This window comes from Neolamprologus brichardi, chromosome 16 (assembly GCF_056152115.1).
Source record: "Neolamprologus brichardi isolate AB-2024 chromosome 16, ASM5615211v1, whole genome shotgun sequence".
Taxonomy (NCBI): domain Eukaryota; kingdom Metazoa; phylum Chordata; class Actinopteri; order Cichliformes; family Cichlidae; genus Neolamprologus; species Neolamprologus brichardi.
The window spans coordinates 30,618,267-30,637,513 of NC_142119.1; the positions used below are offsets into that span (position 1 = coordinate 30,618,267).

Here is a 19,247-nt window from a genome sequence, read left to right on the forward strand (position 1 = left end):
TGTTGGCAACGGCAACGTGTTCACATCCTGGAAGAGCCGCAGAAACTTAGAAATACCTTTATTTATTGTTTTTTTTGTTTTTACTGTGTTTCAGTATTTAGATTATCAAAATAAATACCGAAACCAAGGTGAGGCATAAAACTGCTGTGAAGAGGCACAAAAGCCCCCAAGAGTCAACAGTTGGGTGACAGAGCATGTCAAAATGCCAGTGAACACTCCCAGAAATCGACTGACTCATCTGAAATGACCACAAGATTTCTACAACTGATCTCGTCTGGTTTTCAAGTCTAGTTACCGTACATCATCATGAAGTTCTGCGTTAATTAAAGTGCTTCACATTCCACTCTTTGCCATCTCTAGTGCCTGTCCGGTCCTGAATAGTCTTCGTCTGACTAACAGCCAGCAGACTCGAAATATGATCGTGTCTAAATCCTGGGAAGCTCATTAATCTGCAGACAATGCTTCAGGGTTGTCTGGCTAAAACTTTTCCATCATTTACAATCTGGATACTTGACAGAAAGAAGAAGTGCAGAAAAATATAAAACGTCCCTGCTTAAAACACTTTTACAATCCTCTTTAAAAGGCACTGAAGCCAATCGTTCATTCTACCATCACACCACCTATGACTCATTTGTGTCACACATCACACATGGGGCTGTGCCCAGCGTTAAACGTGGGGAAACCGACCTAAAAACCAGACCTAATTTAAAAATTCGAAAGCGCTTCCTGTTTACAGCGAGTCTGCAGCGAGTAGGCGTAATAGTGAGTGGGTTGGTGGGTGGCAGTTACTATCCTGAAACTGGCAGTTCTTCTGATGGTGAGGGGCCTCGTGAAATATACCTTACTCTGGTATACCTCTCAATAGTTCATACCTCCTTGAAACCCAGCTGCGGTGAACACATACCACACAAAGGTTTCAAAGCTCAAAAAATTTAAACATTTGCCAGCAGCCAATTATGGGCTCATCATCGTACTCAAGAGGCTGTCGGTACGCGTACTTGGAGGTTGACCACAGTCTAGTGCTGGCCTCATTGTTCGTACAGCCTGTATGTGTACAGTATGTGTGGTAGTCAGAATACACCCTAACCCTTCCTAAAGAAACCTGAAATACACAAATCTGCATTAGGACATTTTGCTTTTGCACTTGTATCGAAATCACAGCTCTCTTCTCTTCAAAACCTTTGGACCTGTTCTGATAAAAACCCAACTGGCTTTACTTTCCATCTCCGACGCTCACATGTGAAACTTCACGAAGAGCCGGAGCATGAAGCAAAGGGAGAATGGTGTGTTTGATGTGGATCTGAATCTTTCTGAAAAATGACAGGACGGGGAATCGGTCTTTGTAGAAAATGAATTCTCAGAGTTTTCTTCTTTCCTTCTGGTTTAGGATAAAATTTGCTGTTGGGTGTCGCGCTTCTCTGCATTTGTAAAGCCAGCGACATAGGTAACACAGATTTATCACCTTTTTTATTTGATCTAAGGAAGCTGGATGCCGTTTTTACAGACCAAATATTATGATTAATCACAAAATAGCATAACGTAGGGCTCACAATCAATCACATTTCTTACATCTTGAAGGCTGAGGTAATGGGAGCACTAGTGTTAGAGGATTTGTTTGGACTCTATTCTACATCAGCCAGCACGTCCGGATGACAGTCCAGAAACTGTCTGCAAGTCCAGCCGTCTTTTAAAACTAAAAGTAAACTTTTAAACTTTAAAAATGTTCAAGTTAGAAATGGAGTTTCGTGTGAACTACATAATTATCAGGCGTTTTATGGTTTCCTTCTGAAGAGTTTGCCAGTGTGGGAAGCACTTTATAGCTTCAGCGGGCTCTTAACAGCAAAACTGATGACAGACCCAAGTCCATGAGCTCAAAGTGCACAGTGCTGCAGAAGCAGGTGTTGTTGTGAAGCTTGTGAACAAAGTGGCTCTGTGCTGTGGTGTTGCTGCCTTCCTGCTAGTCGTATCTTCCATGTGGGAGGAACATATCAAAACAATGAGACACTTTGCGGCTTAGTGTCTTCTGCTGCTCGCATAAGTTTAGCACATCTCTCAGCACTGTATAAGATTCATATCACCAGCCCACTAAATCACAGCCTTTTCTCTTTACTTTTAGAGGTGCGCTGGTTTGTTGTTTGCATTCCTTCACAAATATTTTACATTCACTCTCCAACAGCCTACATTTGTGGTGGAAGTTTTCTGTACTCGGAGACAGAATGTAAGCTGTAACATTATTGTTGTTATAATGGCAATAAATTTTTAGTTTTTAAATAAATGTATTTCAGCCAACTCTTCCAGGGAGACATTGAGGCAACCCCAAGCCTTCAGGTAGGACATCCTCACAAAAGAAGCACCCATAAAGCATCAAATTTATAATCTTTATGAACACCTTAGCATAAAACAGCTAAAACTTCACCATTATCCAACTGCAATATTACATGTATCAAACCAAATGCAAATTTTCACAGACTCACACGGTCACAGATGATAGAAACTTACCCTGAGATCAATCACTCTGTTGTCCAGCCGGGTGTCCTGGTTAACTGTGGCTCTCCCTTCCTGAAAACAAACACATTCATCTTACCAAAACCTCCTCAGCCTATGAAATATTAAAAATCATTACTGTGTTTGCCGTCAGTGTTATGGAAGCATTTTAGAGGCTTTTCACAACTCACAAGGAAAAACTATAACAAAAAAAACACAAAAAAAACCAAATCATTTTTAGCTTTAAAGCTATTGGCAGCTTGCAAACCTAAAACAATACAATCAGCCTGCAAAAACCTTCCTGGGAACAATGCAAAACTACCATTCTCCTGCAGCTTTACCACATCTACCTACTTAGCTCAGTGAATATAACAGAGTCAAGTGCAATAAAAGACACCTGCAATGTGGGACAACAGGACAAAAAGAATATAAAGAAAAGGAAAAAGGTAACAACTGAAAAGTAAATGTTTCATCACAGGAAGAGCCGCTCCTTCCAGGGTCGTGGATGTCAGGCTTCCTGAGAAGACCCACAGGGGTTTGAGCTAATAGCCTGTGTAGCCACATCCTGCTCCAAACAGCCACACGCAGAGGGACAAAGTGTTAGATGGGCAGACAGTTAGACAGACAGGGCTGTTGAGGCTAGTGTCTCTGGGGAAAGCAGGTGTTGCTACAAGTCTGTGACTGACATGCTGAATCCCAACAGAAAACACCTGAGCTACAGCTGCAGATATTAGCTTACTGGATAAACAAGGATGGGCCCTCAGCTGTCTTTGGTATTGATGAGACTCATATTAATGTGCACGCATGTACAGTGTGATGTATAATTCCACAGCAGATACGATGGCTCTAAAGCTACCAAAAAAATGACATCCTGCCGTTTTATGTGTTAAGCCGATTCAACGGCTACATCAGAAATGTTATTATTGAAAAATTCAATGTTTCCACTTTGCAAATCTGGGAGCTGTAGCTGATCCTCTACACTAAAATAATCATTTTTTGGTTTGAATCAGGAAACAGAGCCAAGTGCTTTGAGCTGGAATTCCGCTTAGCCATCGTTTTTTGGTGCTGCTAAACCAGCAGCCTCAAAGGTTTACATGTATTTCTAACCACCTACACTGCAGCTAGGAAAAAGAATGGCTTTTTAAATGCTTCGTGATTTTCTCGAATGATTCTGCATCACTGCACAATTCCTTAATTGCAATTCAGAGAACTCCCTCAACACTGGCAGCCGGCTCTTATAAACACTGTGCGATGAAATCACCATTTGCATGAGGAGGGTGATTCAAACAAGGTGATTAGGTTTAATCAGCCAATCCTTGACGCTGCCAAGAACACAAACCTCCATTCTCCTCACTGAAAACAGTCTCACTGAAAGAGCGCCGTTAGAGCTCAGCATGCACAGAATGCATTTCCATTTGGCTTTTGATATAAAGTATTCAGATAAAAACAGACTTATATTCACTGTGTAGTCAGACCAAACCCATCTGTGCACTCCATGACAGTGAATGGACTCTCACACACACAGTAACTATCGGGCCTTGTTCTTTTTACACTGACAGTCTGCTTTTAGAAGTTTTTAAGATCCTAAAATGCTACCAATGATGTCCAAATGAATAATAATTACTCGGCTAATACTCTAACTGCACTTTGACTCCCCTCATCCATCCTCACCTCTTCACCCTCTCCATCAGGCCTGACAGCGTCCTCCAGCTGCAACGGGAGACGAGGCTCAGCCTGGCTGATGACAAAAATCTGAGAAGAGAAACAGATTAAAAAAAAATATCACAAAAAATTAAAAGTGTGACAAACCACAGATGTTTTTATTCGATGCTGAGACAACGGAAAGTCCCTGGACTCCAGAAACAGGCAAAGAAGGTGAAAATGAAAGGGGCTAAAAAAGCTGCATCTGTTAAAACCTCATCAATGTGTGAGAAAATCACCTACGTGCTGCCGGTAACCATAGCTGTCAACTGTTGTTTTGTGTTTTTATGTTTTTCATTTACATTGGGCATCATAGCAGAGAAAATCTCGTCCCACCAAAATGTGATGCATTCACTACATCAACTTCTTTTGCAGTACAATACATAAGAGTAAAAAGGAGCCTTGAGGTGACTTTTGTTACATTTTCTTGGCATATAAATAAAATGGATGTTACTTGAAGCTCAGATACTGCGTTAAATCAAGAGTTTAAAAGGAAGAGTTAAATGGTCAATGCGCTACAGTGAAAACCTCTTTGGTAACTGCTTGAATAACATGAATTATGGATGCTTCATTGTCTGGGCACTGCATGTGCTGGGAGGCAAAATATACACCCTCTGGTATTTTTATTTATGTGTAGGAGACATCTGCGGCTTTAAAAGCAACTGTATTATCTTCTTTGTGTTTACATGTCTGTCTGCTAAGAAGTGCCCATTAAGGACTGCAGTGAAAGTGCCAACCCTTTCGACGTGGAGCTCGACGTCCTGCTGGGAACAGCTCTCGATCTTCTGCTCCACTTTCCTCACTGTCGCCTCCACATCGACGATGCTCTCCTTGGTGATGCTGGTGGAAACATTCAGGGGGAGGAAAGTGTAAGTGATGCACGCTAGTTACAAAACAGATTTATCTGTTTGGAAAGACGAGCAACTGTGGAAACCACATATCCGTTCAAGTATGTGCAATGCTTGTAGACAAGTTTTTTTTTACATTTTTCATGCTTTTATGCACCGAGGATAGTGCGGGGTATATGGGTGAGTGAATTTTTGACTGGGCGGTAGGTTTTTTTAAGCCCCCCCCCCCCCTCATGTGTTTTAAAATAAAAACAGCACTGATATTTGCATATGGGCTAATTGACATACTGCAAGAGCTTGTGGCGTAAGAAACCACATTGCCCAATTCATAATAATCGTGAACGTGAGACTACATTAGATTCAAATGAACAGGTTGCAACAAGGCAGAATATGCTATCATTTTCATCTTTTTCATGTATTTTTTAAACAAATGGGTGTCTGTTGGTGATTGTTTATCTTACATGGGAAGAAAACAAAACAAAAAACAAATGCAAAACCATTTTACCCACTAAAATTCATTTTAGGCCCCATGTGGTGAAATTTCTATCACCACATTATTTGTCAAAAGGTGTTTATTTAAAGACCTGGGTGAGACTCGGTCCATATCAAACAGCTAAGCAATTCAACAACCGTTTTTAACTCAGCTGGAACGATAAATTATAGCAATGTGCACAATCTTAACTTTCATATTGAAACAATCATTTCAGTCACAAAGGAAAAATAAACAAACACGAGCACTGGGGCTTGAAGGGGGATTTGTTAGCTTTGATAAAACTTGCCTCATACTACAGCTCCTGGAAAGTACCCAGCTCTACTACAAAAACTCTTTGACTTTGAGAGCTGGGGTAAGAATTTCCCTCTTGTGAGCCACAGCATACCAGGGGAACCCTTTCTAATTTATTTCATAATCAGTTTAAAAAAAGAAAAAAACAGTGCAGCATCCCCCTGCACAGGCTCCTCACTGAAACCCAAAGTAACATCTGAGGTACAACGCCCAATGTGTCACAGCAAACGGCCAGATGGGAAACCCGCTGTAATCCACCACTCGTTCTCATTACAAAGCAGTAATGAGGGACCGAACGCTGGGGTACCGCCGTCCCTTCAGCCCCACGACAGCTGCCACCAGACCCAATCCCCTCCAGTCGGAGATCAGCTAGATAAATAAATCCCCACATTAATAACCTCCGCTGCAGGACAAAAGTCTAATGACAACACACTGAGCGCACACCAACAGAAACAGATTCATTCAACACAAGAAGGAAAGAGAAAAGGGAGCGAGCGCTCGAATCAGTGATCCAGGAAGGACAAGCTGACTGGTTCGGCAAGCCTGACTCCAAACTGCCTCTAACTTTAACTGACTGAACAAGTGTTACAACATTAAATTCCTGGCTGTAGTCGCTTTCAGATTTCTTCAGCTTCGAATTTATAACATGTACCAATTTATAATACCACTTTGAACCCCAAGAACCAACAGTAAAATCAGCATATCATTCTAAATGGCCTCATACCAGCATTAAAATCGGAGCGACCGTGGCTCAGGGGGTTGGGAAGCGTATCTGTAGCTCTCTGTCCTGGTCGTTGTGTCCTTGGGCAAGACACTTCACCTACCGCCTACTGGTGTTGGCCAGAGGGGCCGATGGCGCGATATGGCAGCCTCGCTTCTGTCAGTCTACCCCAGGGCAGCTGTGGCTACAACTGTAGCTGCCTCCACCAGTGTGTGAAGGAATAGTGGCATTTTAAAGCGCTTTGGGTGCCTTGAAAGCGCTAAATAAATCCAATCCATTATTATTATTAAAAAGAAGGATTCTCGCCTCCTGTCAATGACCTCAGAGGACAGTGAATCTCATTTACCTGTAAATGAGATTTTAAATCTCAATGGGTTTTTCCTTGTTAAATAAAGTAATAAATAAACAACCCCCAGCAGGTGATGACACGTACTCTTCCCCGGCCACACAACAATTATGAAAAATAAATAGTTTTTAACATAACTGTTCCTTACTCTGCCACAAAAGTGATTTAAGAACCCTGCGAGTCAAATCTGTGTACATCCAGGTACAGTACATCATCACAAATTAGTGCTATTCACAAAATAAACAACCAACAGTTTTAAAAAGCGCTCTGAATTAAACCGACCGACTCCATAGCAAACAACTGACATGTTGTTCCTTTTCAGAGCTCAGCCACAATTTCTTCGCTGCTCGACATTCAGCACTTGAGAGGTACTTGAGAGTAAAGGTTGAGCACAGGCAGAAGATCACTTAATTAAACTGTGAGAATGGACGGATGATCACTTGGACATGCAATACAAGTAAGGGGATTCTCAGCAATGCAATCTCCGTCCTTAGAGCAGTTATGAGGGGATTTACTTGTAAATCAGCTTGTCAATCATCAGACCACATTGCCTGAAACTAAATGAGCGCCACAAAGCTACAGGAGTGATAGTGCCACCTGTTCTTAGAGATACATCAAAAAACAGAAGCACAGCAACAATGTTGTTTTGGAAACCTGCTTGGTAAGCGACTGCAAAGTGCTATGACTTTGCTGTTGTTTAGTTCTGATGTAAGATGGTGTCGTCTTGACAACCATGTCATCACTTTCACTTGCTGTGGTGTTAGGCTGTCAGGTGGCATAAGATTGCAAAACAATCCAACTGTCCGACCACAACATTGCAGAACAAGACTGAGGAAGTGCTGCACATAAAAGAAATCGCTGGTTACAAGTGCACGGAGAACACTATTTATATATAAATTTATATATAGAAAAAGGCACCAGCTTTTGACGTACCCTCATTTTCAAAACATAAAAAAAAAATTAAAAAAAGAAATTGCCAATAAGCCATAAGCTCAGTCCCACTGAGGAACATGTACACTCCACAGGGGCTCGTGTGGTTTTTGGGACCTGGATGTTCGGTTCTGTGGCGACTCTGTAGCTCAAGCATTTTTCAGAGCATCCTGTTGAGCTTTTTTCATGGTCAGGCTAAACCCTTGGCTTTTTCGTAGTGTCGCTCGGGCTGTTCTGGGGCAGTTTCAGTGCACAGACAGCGCACACCGTCCTAATGAAGGAGGCTGCTGTCAGGGACTGTCGGTGTGGATGTTGTACACCGGGGATTACCACAGCAATTGAATTTTAAATACATGGTTGGTGTTATTCATTTCATCTGTTCGGGGTTCAAATGTTGAGGCTTAAAGGAAATTACAGTTTGGAGCTGCAGACCCCTTTCTGCCTGTCTTTGGAGCTATTTTGAAAGCCCCGATGCCATATTACAACAGCGGCAAGAAAAAGGCCAGCTCAGTGACTATAAAGAGGAACTATGGCTGTGTCAGCAGTTGGTGATACTTGTTACAAAGTTAAGATCAAAACTCTGGTCTCAGCAGCAGAGACCTTGACCTCATTAGAAAAATTTGCCTGTGTCTGGGTTAAATTTCCCATGAACCTCACGATACCGCAACAAACTTACACCGAGATCTCAGGGCCTCATTTCTGAAAACATGAACATAATGCGTGCGTGTCAAATGGTAATTTAGGCACATGCTGCCTGTCATCAAACATTTAGCAGCTCCGGCTTGTTTACATACGGCTCAGACAGCTGTGTACATTAAAACCAACGTTCATTACTTATATCTTTCATCAAGTCTCGTGTTTTCAACAAACCGTAGCAAAAGAAAGCCAATGTTATCACAAGCATTACATGGAATTAATATTTGTTCAGCGGTTAGTTGTGTAGTTTTGTGTAGTCTAATACAACAGACTGTTTTGAATGTATTCAAGGGTGGATCAAGGATCAAGGTAGGAAAAACTCGGGGGAAATGCAGCGTGAGCAGCGCCTGCTGCCAATGAGGTCACCGTCTCGAACAGTTACGGAGGTTGACGACACTCCAAAGATGTTTGGCAGTTTTCAATCAAATCGTCTCATGCCAACTTATAAGCCTCAAATGTTTAAAAATGTTTTAAGCCTATCAGACCATCACACTTGTGCAACTGAATAGTAGCTACACTTTAAAAAAAACACGCACACACACATTCATTACTGCAATCCCTGCATTGCTTAAGATCAGTGTTATCCCATGTCTTAACTGTCATTTCAGTCTTGCAGATTACAGTCGGGGTGTTACCTTTTGCTTAATTTAGCAATGTCTAAGAAGAAGTATTATGTGATCATTAAGTTCTTCCCTCTTAAATTCACTAAATACTGGGCGTCCTTCAAAATAACTGTTTGGGTTTTTTAATGAATAAACTGCACATTTCAGTAAATTACATCAGGTGCATCATAAAGATTTTTTGTGTCAATTTAAAATCCCAATAGGGTTTCTTTTTAAACAAATAAGCCCTGCTGCAAACCTCTAATGTGAGCCTAATCTAACATCATTATCAGCAACACCCCTTTTGTTTCTTTAATAAAGTGCACATCCGTGGATGGTTATGTCCATTCATCGACTACCAGTAATGGGCTACAGTTTGGCTGCTAACATGACTAATGATTCTTGGCTCTTAAGTATTTCTCCCTCCTCTGATCCAAGGAGCTGTATCTGCCATCTTGACAGGAACTGCCCCATTAGGCCACTGCTGTATTCCGCCCTGTTGAAAGCCAGCTTTTACTGCCAAGTGAAAAAATGATTGATTTCCCCGCCCTCCACCTCAGTCAGACGTGTGAAAATGGATCAGTGGACCATTATGGCCAAGGCTTTTTTTCCCACCATTGTTTCTGCCCTCTCTGACAGGAAGAACAGTCTCGGTACTTACTTTGCGGCAAACTTGACCATCTGCTTGCTGGCACGATCCCCCACTGCGACCAGTGCCTGCACGTTAAACTGCTGCTGACGCAAGACCAAGAAGCATTGCTTCCCTGAAAGCAAAACAACAATAGATAGAGCTCGCTTTTTACAATATAAGCATAACAGCCTTGTCAGAATAATACCTTGGGCACTCTGTCTAAAGCTAAGTAGGTTTGTTCAGTCAAAAGGGCTGTGTGTGTGACTTGAGATGAGTGTCTCACAGCTGTAGGGATCAGATGACGTGTCAAACATTTGCAAACAGAGCCTTGTCTTTGAAGAGCACTGTGTGGAGAAAGGCTGATTGCTACCTTCCTATCAAACATATACAGGGACCTAGGAAGAGTGTAAACACGTTAGCCACAAAGACTGAGGGCAGGAGATAATCAGACCACCCAGTTACTTTGATGTTTGTTGCCTGTGAGAACAGGGCGGGTGGTGGAAATAATAGTGATGCCAAAATCCCACCAACAGATATACCTCATCTCACACAATTCAGGATGTTATTCTGCTCACACAGACATCCTACAGCGAGCAGAGAATGAAGACACAAGTGGAGAGGAAGTGGCTCTTGATTCTGGAAGTTATCTTTAAAGGAAATGGTTAAAAACAAAAACAAAAAAACAAACCATCACAGAGACTATAGTTTATTTGCAAAAAGCCTCACTGTTTATGGAGAGGAGCAATAACCAGGCAAAGCTCAGAGGGTTATTGTATTCAAACAGTGAAGCTTCGTGACTGCCAGCATCTGGAACTGAGGGGGGACGGGTTATCTGATCTTCCAGTTGGCAGTGACAAGCTAGCCTGACGGTGATATCAAAAACACCTTCAGGTTGTCAATCTGCTTAACAAGGAACGAGTGGAAAAACAAATCGGCTTTGTAACGCCTCACAATCTTAAAACAAAATTATTTCACAAACAGGAGCAAAAAGTCTTCTAAAATTCTGATTTTACTCTGGGAGTGTTTGGTGCATAAAGTTGCAATAAAAGCTTTATGCTTCTCTTCTAGCACAGGGCCTCCAGTGTTGAACCTAAAGACAGCGATGTCTGTCATTTACATCATTTGAAATGGAACACCAAGTGAAAGCCAAATGGCACTGCTGTTTGATCTTGAAGAGAAAGTGCTGCTGTGCATAAAAATGACCCCAAGGCAGATGTTATAATCTTTTCAGTATAGTTCACGGCGGATTAGCTGAGGGGGCATCTAATCACGGCCGTTTGTGTCTTTCGCACAAAAGAAAGCTGCAGAACCCAAAAAACAAACAAAAGAAAAACAAAAGGTGAACAAAGGAGGAGGTGATCTCACCTTTGGCTCGGCTGGTGTGGACTCGGGCGCGCAGCCAGATCAGCTGGTCAGCTTTCTCAGGAGTAAGGTTTTGGACCCGGACCAACTCCCTGTCTGGCTCGCACACGCACGCACACACACACACACACAAACACAAAATATTTTATTACTTCAAAGGACTTTGCTTCCTCCCTTTCCCCACCTGCGTGCAAAGAATCCCTCCCCTCTCGTCCCTACATACTCCCAAAGGCAGAAAGAAAAGCCAATGAGCATGCTTGTGCACGTGTAAAAGTGCAGACAATAAAATGCTCAAATTACAGGCATGCCTAATAAATAAGAAACACTAGGAGGCTTGCCAAAAGCTGTCTAACTCGTCTGCTCTCTTTGTGCTCTATGACAAATTGACTCTAGTTTCACCTGTGTTACTCAGAGGCATGCTTACTCTTCATTATCAGTGAGCAGAGAAGGCAGACACCCAGGCTACACCAGAGAAAACAGAGCCGCCCTGTTGGCTGAGAACTCTGTCAACCCACATGAAAGCCCTCAGGTTTCAGCCCCCACCTCTGCTCCAGCTCCAGCTCCATCCTCGGAGCTGAGCTTGCTATGCAGGTGAGGGAGGCACCACTTTGTTTGCTGCCAGTGGAGCTGAAAGTGCATCCAGACAGATGGACGACATCAACAGGTCCGCCTGCTGCCTCGTTTTTATCGTTTATCAAACATTATACGTTACCGCTATTATCACTAGCATCGCTTAAATGGCGACCCGAGATGACACCAAAAGGAATTTTCATGATGTTATCGTGTTAAATCAGTATGACTGACAGCCAGACAAAAGCTCAACTGTGAAGTTCTGGATTGGAAAGTCATCGTGTACACAAACATGCTGCAGAGTTTACACTTTGCACCACTGCACCAATGCTCAACCTGTTTTCCCCAAAAAGTGTCCGACCTACGTCACTGTTGTATAACCGACTTGGAATCTTTTGTTTTTGACGGCAGCTTAGTAGCCGGGCCACCGGCAATGATCTTGATTAGCCTTTTTTCTGTTTGTTTTTGCACTCGAGCCTGTTTTTCTGTCACCTTTTAACTTTTAACTGTAGCCTTACACTAGTTCCTGTTTCCAGCACTGAGTTGACTCATTTCTTAGTCTGTCCTTGTTTTTAATTTCATTATCAGAAATATATTTGTTACATTATGATGGAGACCTAAAATGTTATTGCCTCACCATGTTATTAATAATGCTACTGAAGTTTCCCAAGCTACTGGATCAGAGACAGAAACCACGTCTGTGTGTTTAATGCATCTATGGTATTGTCTTACTGTTAGTTCATTCATTCATAAATAATAAGAACAAATGATCAAAAATTCAGATATTTCTTTCACTCTTTCAAATTCAGGCAGACTCAAAATCATAAAGTTGTTCTGCAACATTAGAAAATAAAGACACGCCGACGATGACATTTACAATAATAAAACCTCCCTCCTATATTATCGTTGTGTCAACAGAAACTCTCATACTCTTATGAACCATCACGTCAGCCTCTCATTACATCATTTTCATCACTTAGGATACAACCAAACATTCCTGCTAATGTTAGTGATCCATCAAGTTGGCAAGCACAGAAACATAATTGAGTATTTCCACACTGCAACATGTGGAACTACTCAAATAAAGGAGCAGAATGGGACTATATGGCAATGTAAATCTAATAAAAATCTAATAAAAAGATGTTTTGTCTTCTTTTTCAATACAAATCAATTTCCGCTTTCAGATATGAAATGCCGATGAGTGAAGAAAGTAGCTCCCATACTAACCCGGCTTTTGTTGGGACTGGACCATAGCTGACACACCATATCGGTCCTTGGCAAAGTCCTTGAAAATCAAAAGGGTGAAATCTTTAGCAGCATTTCATTTAACCATTAAATGAAAACAGTACTGACGCATGCACGTGGACTTTTTTGTTCTCCGAGACAGTTCTGCCACTTTGACTTCATAAGCTTCTGACGTCTGTCTGTCTACTACATCTTAGACAGACACAACAGATAATGGGGCTTATCATAAAAAAACTGAACAGAAAACAGGCAGGGAGAGGTATGCGTGCAGGTATTTGCATACAAGTTGTTGCCACGGTGTGAATGCACAGGAGCCAAAATCAAAGTCAGTCATAGAAGCAGAGAGCTTGTATCGGAGGACGAGTGCTGTGATCTCTACGAGCCACTTACATCTTCCTCTGCGCTTTGTTGTTCAGAAGCCTGAAACACAAAGAGGAGAAAGGGATTTAAAGGACAAATAACTAAGAAATCACAACAAGAGGACTATCAATTAATTAAAAGTTTAAAACATCCAACTTAAAATGTTGTTGTTGTTTTTTTACACCAGGCATGTAAATCGATTTTTCATCTCACGCTACCAGGGATTTAAATACAAATAATAGACTGCAGTTCAATCCCAGAGCCAAGACTTAGATGCCTAGAATGCACAGCTTATCCACACATTGCTCCAGCCCATCAAAGACAATGAGTAATGGCAGCAGGAGATATTGCTTTGTAATAGAAACAGTGTAAGTGAACAGATATTCTTTATCTCCGCGCTGACTTCTGGGCAAATAACTCTCAGAGCGCGATGAGATCGAGTCTCGGAAAAGTTACAGTTCCATTTTCTATGCAAATTGACATTGGTGTACAGAAATATCTAGTGGCAGTTGAGTGAATTGGAATAGCCCATTCTTGCTGTGAAAATCCCGTCACATGATGGATGATATTACAGCTTGTGATCATGTGCATGCAAACAGGCTACGGCCACGAAGCAAGCCGAGCCCCATCGCTCCCACAAAAACGACAAGTGCTGGCAGAAAACCCTTGCAAAAAAGCGCAAAGCAGAAAATAACACAGCTAAGGCCCAATAAACATTCGGTTCAGCTTTGAGCTCTTCCCCTAGGCAATGCTTGCTATTCCAGAGTGATAGAGGCAGCAATATCCACTGGATTAAACAGTGACAGCACTTGCTTCTTCCATGAAACATGCTGACTGGATGAATTCAGCTGGAAGAAAGGATTCTTTGCTGTTTTCACTATCACAGGCACTTCAGTCATGATACGGCTATGCAAAGGGTGTCAAACTAGATGGCACATTTTCTAAAGATTCCCATATTTATATCCTGCAGATTCTGCTCTAAAGGTATGCCTACGGGAAAGAAAAATATGTAAGATCACATCAGTATCAATATCTGTGCATTTCATTATTGGAGAAATGTTACCAATTCACAATTTTCAAACTTTCTGCTACTTTTGTGCCGTTTCTACATGGCCTTCATAGCAAATACAGCTTAAAAGGGAAAGAAGCGTATTAATCTGAAACTACGATTAGCAAATGTGACCTGAACATTGTCAGGACCTTGTCTGGAAGCCATAATTGCATCAAAAGTCCAAGTGGTTAGCAGGCTTGCTGAGTCACGTGTTTAAACAAGCAAACAGCTTCTCTCTCAGTTCTCTGATAACACAGGATAGGATGTGCAGCATCATATCTGCACATCATTTAGTGGGTGGAGCTGCTGTTCGCTGTGTTTATTACATGTGAGACACCCAAAAAAAACCACCACTATTATCAGATCATCGGCCTAAGTTTGGGCAACAGCAGAAGTTCAGCAAAATGTCAAAGTTTGTGTAATATGAATAAATATGTGACTTCACTAGTTACTGTGACATTACAGAAACCCACTAAAAACTAATCCATCTGCATCACTGGACATCAAGAAACATATTTCTCAATCTGCACGTTGGTGGAAAATGTGTTCATTTCACTTGGTGCGATGGGGAGATAAGTCTTTGCAGCTGAAAGATCTAGTATCCCATCTATCCATTGTTCATTTTGTGTAGGGCTGGGTGATATCTCCGTTTAGGTTATATCAATCGATACCCATACATGTTTCACAATATAGATGAAATAATAACTTCTGCCAAGCTTAAACGCTCCTTTTTACTCCTAAACAAAGATATACGTTTAAATTTGCAATTTGTAAGTGCTTACTTTTGCAGAAACATGCTTTCGACACAGTTTGCAGTGCATGCGGCTCCATGTAGGAATGTCTCCATGGAGCCAAATTCATTGGACCCTTCTCTTATACAATGTCCTCGTGTTTTAAGCCTCAGGCTGCATCTGCTGGGTTGTCGTGTTTCGTAATGCTGTTGCTCAAGTTGACATTAACATGTTCTGTTGTTGTTGTTGCCATTTATCTTGCTGAAACTCCTGAAATACTAGTGTGTACGGCTGCAACAGCCCAGAGATTAGCACATGTGCTGCTGCCAGCTGCTCCTCCTACACTCTGTGTGTCAGCCCAACATGATGTGGCTTCAACTCTGTTTCAACATGATTGGTATGATGCGGCACTATCTTCATACATAAAATACAGAAAGAATCAGTTATCGCCTTTATATTGACCCATCTTTATCTTTATCTTTCTATCATCCAGCCCTAATTTTCTGTCTCTCGTGTCTGGGTCGTTGGGTCAGCAGTGTAGACAGAGAAGTCTTGACCTCCCTCTCTCCAACCACTTTCTCTAGCTCATCAAGTCTGCACCAGGATCTCCTCCTTGCCATCTCTACATTATTGTAGTGGAGGGGTTTGCATATCCCAATAATGCCCAGTACCCTAGTTTAGCGTGAGGGGCCAGACAAAAGTGATTCAGAAAACCAAAGAAAAGAATGCAAGGCACCAGTTCACCCTGTCTGGGAACCAAAGTTACTGAGGCCTCACCCTAGAGCCAAGCCTGAGAAGGGTGCTTAAAGAAGAGTCTGTGGTGACGGGGCTTTAGCCCAAGGGCACAGCCTGAAGAAACCCACCTTCCTGTGGGCTTGCCACTAGTAGTAATAGCATCAACAGCTAGTACTAGTGACATTTAAGACAGAATAAAATGTTAGCAAATAATAGACTAAATTATTGTTAATATGAAACATGGAGTGTGCTGTACAAGTGATCAGAACAGGAGTCAGGGGGTGAAGAGAAAACATAACAGTTGCTGGAGTTGGATGAAGACTGGCCAAATTCAAATCAGGTGTGATTTGTTTGTCCATTTTTTTTAATGAAACATGGTGAAGGGGACAGAAGGTTGGCGACCCAACACAACACAGCACACCTGTCAGCTTCATTTATTGTGGGCAAAAGCACAGTATCACAATAAGTGGCAAAATGGTTCAAATGGCATACTAGGAAGGAACTTTTCACTTGGTGTAGAAGAAAATAGCACTTTGTTTGGGTGGATATAAACACAGCCAAAATGACAGGAATAATTAAACAATGGAGTCTCCAACCCAGCTGAACCCCAAATGCCCACACAACAGCACGTCACACCCTTACCAGCTGTACAAGGGTGGCGGATGCAAAACAACAAAACAGAAGAAAACAAAACATCTGACCATTTTGGCCTGTTTCTCAGCCTTCTTTGCAGCTTTCTCCGCTTCCTTCTGCTGTTTCTTCAGGGCTTTCTTTGACTGAGCCTGCTGCTCCTCCTCTGTTGCCCTGAAACAGGAAGAAACGCACAACATAAACATTTCCTTCGACTTCCACCTCCTATTTCTTGTGCATCCCACAAGGAAGTTATTGACCGCCTGGGAAAATTAATTCTGAACCATCACCACCTCCAGCCTTTAAGTATGCACTACTTTTATTCCCATTGTTGTTCTAAACAAAAACTGCTGGAGCCTGTGTGAACCGAGGCACAGCCGAGAAAAGTCTGAACTAAGATCGCCTGGATACACAGTGCAGCTTTAAGAAGACGCTAGCCTGAAAATCTAGCATAGAAAAATGGAGCTCATTCAATTATGATAACACTGTGATAACACCGTGCCTTATCTGAAAGTAAAAGATGTCTGTATTTGCACAACAACCACTATACTACACAGCACAACAGAACGCAGGAGCTGATAAGTATTCAACTTTTGCTTGTAGAAAAATCTGGTTTATGCAAGCAACAGGTCAACAGACACTCTCATATGTAGGTGAACATGTAAGTCACAAAAAAACATAACGGTAAAAAAGATAAGCAGAGATAAAAACGATCATATAAAATATTGGGACTTTTTGCTTTTCCGTCAGCTGTTGTAAACGTGTGCTAAGATGACAGGTGTATGAATGAGACCAGGTGTCTAATCCTGAAGGAAGCACGCAAGCTATAAAGGACCCGCTCCTATTTAGTCACAGGAAATAACACGGATCAAAGGCCGACTATGAATAGCAATAAAACCTAAACAAGACACAGAAATCACAACATATTTTGACTTCAGACCAAACTCGTACTTCCCCCAAGGATCCACATTTAATAGTGACACTAGGGCTGGGCGATATGACCCAAAATTCATATCTCGATATTTTTTACCTGGACGGCGATATAAGATATATATCTCGATTTTTTTTTTTTTAAGCCATAAAGTAAGAACAAAAAGAGAGTTCTTAGTCAAAGCTGTGTCCCAGATGTCACACAGGCACTTTTATTAACATAGAGGATAGATGTACATAAAATTTACTCAAAAATAAATTATCAGCATTTATTAAATAATAATGCTCCATAAATAAAAGAAAACAATGTTGTTTAACAAAAAGCTCACAATTGTGCAGTCAAAATGTAAACTAACAGACGCAGAGCATAATAACAAAGACAGATTTCACAGCTGCTCTGTTCCCAACTTCTACTGTGTGACTGACAGCATTGAGTTTGAAATCCTCTTCGTAACCACGTCTCTTAACAGGTGCCATTTATGGTCCTTATACACAGTAGGGTAATATTACGTTGAAGCACAGTACGTATCACTCCGCGAGGCTCCTCGGTAGCCGTAATGCGCCGACAATCCATCAACCGGTGAAGCACCGTAGCTTACCAAAGTCGTACTAAAACATTTTTTGACAGATTGCCGAGCACTGTGTACCACATAAAATCGGTTCGCGGTCATCAAGCACAACCAGAATTCATACATAAGGCGCGCTGTCAACTTTTGAGAAAATGAAAGGATTTTAGGCTGTGCAGCGCCTCTGGGCTGCATGGCGTTAGCGTGGTTAGCTCGTTAGCGTGGTTAGCTAGCTAACACGTTGAGGGCGTCCAGCCCCACGCACTGGGCGATGCGCAGTAACTCGTTAACGGAGATTTTCCGTGTCCATCTTGTCGCTTCCTGCAGGTGAAGCGATGGGGGAGCAGGGGGAGTTGTGTTCAGTGAAGGAGGGGCGAGGCCGAGTAATGTTGCGTAAAGACAAAAGTGGACGAAAGAGAGGCAAACTTGTGGCTCCACAAGTATAGTTATAACGTAACATAGACTATATCGATATAAAGGATATTGTCACATCTTATATCTCGTATAAAAATATATCGATATTTTTTAAAAACTCGATATATCGCCCAGCTCTAAGTGACACCACTGTCCCAACAACCACCACTGAGATCTTTTATGATTTAGCACCACACCATATATTTTCCCATTGAAATGACAAAAAATACACCACGATTCAGGTGGCGAGGCTCATTCTAATTCAGCACACATGAAATTCAAATGTTTCTCACCTACACCTAAAACTCTTTGTCACATTATCCTGTTTTAAAAGACAGTTTTGAGGCAGCCTATTGGTTGGTCTGTTGCTACCTTGTGCTATAAGCGTGTTTGGAACCTGGATGAAAACGGCACAAAGCAGACCAATTAAAATGCACTCAGGTTGGATTACTTATGTGTTCTGCCAACCGGCTGAATTCGTTAAACTGGATCAACAGCCTTTCCCCCCTCAGGCGAGTGAGATCAGCCTGTGGTGCAGATGTCCACACACATTTATAATCAGCAAACTCTAAGCCTTTGTACTTCTTAAAAACACATCATTTAATGACAGACATACTGCCATATGTTGCACAGTCAGCTTTTTTTTTTGCAGTTGTCAGTTAACACATGCGTAGTATAGATCACATGGGCGTGTGCCCAACAGTTACCAAGTCCTAACACAACATATTGTTGTAACAACATTTCTAATATTATCGTATCATAAAAGACAAACAGTTAATAATAGTTTAATATGAAACAAAGTGGTACCAGTCATTGGCTGAGACTCAGCAGTGTAAAGGATGTTACCAGAGCAGCAGAAAGCTCGAGATGGACCGATCCGATATACAGTATCAGTCCGATTCAGACCTAA

General features: G+C 41.8%; 1 protein-coding gene across 1 annotated transcript in view; it reads right to left on the bottom strand.

Moving 5' to 3' along the window:
* The window catches only part of dars1 (aspartyl-tRNA synthetase 1), a 33,264-nt gene that overhangs the window by 8,541 nt on the left and 5,476 nt on the right, over window positions 1-19,247 (bottom strand). Inside the window, exons 2-9 of the mRNA XM_006799108.3 lie at window positions 16,499-16,601; window positions 13,311-13,340; window positions 12,903-12,960; window positions 11,109-11,201; window positions 9,774-9,876; window positions 4,923-5,025; window positions 4,156-4,236; window positions 2,500-2,559 (exon numbers count right to left, since the gene is read on the bottom strand). Coding sequence (XP_006799171.2) covers window positions 2,500-2,559; window positions 4,156-4,236; window positions 4,923-5,025; window positions 9,774-9,876; window positions 11,109-11,201; window positions 12,903-12,960; window positions 13,311-13,340; window positions 16,499-16,601 — 631 coding nt within the window. The remainder of the gene's footprint in view (window positions 1-2,499; window positions 2,560-4,155; window positions 4,237-4,922; window positions 5,026-9,773; window positions 9,877-11,108; window positions 11,202-12,902; window positions 12,961-13,310; window positions 13,341-16,498; window positions 16,602-19,247) is intronic.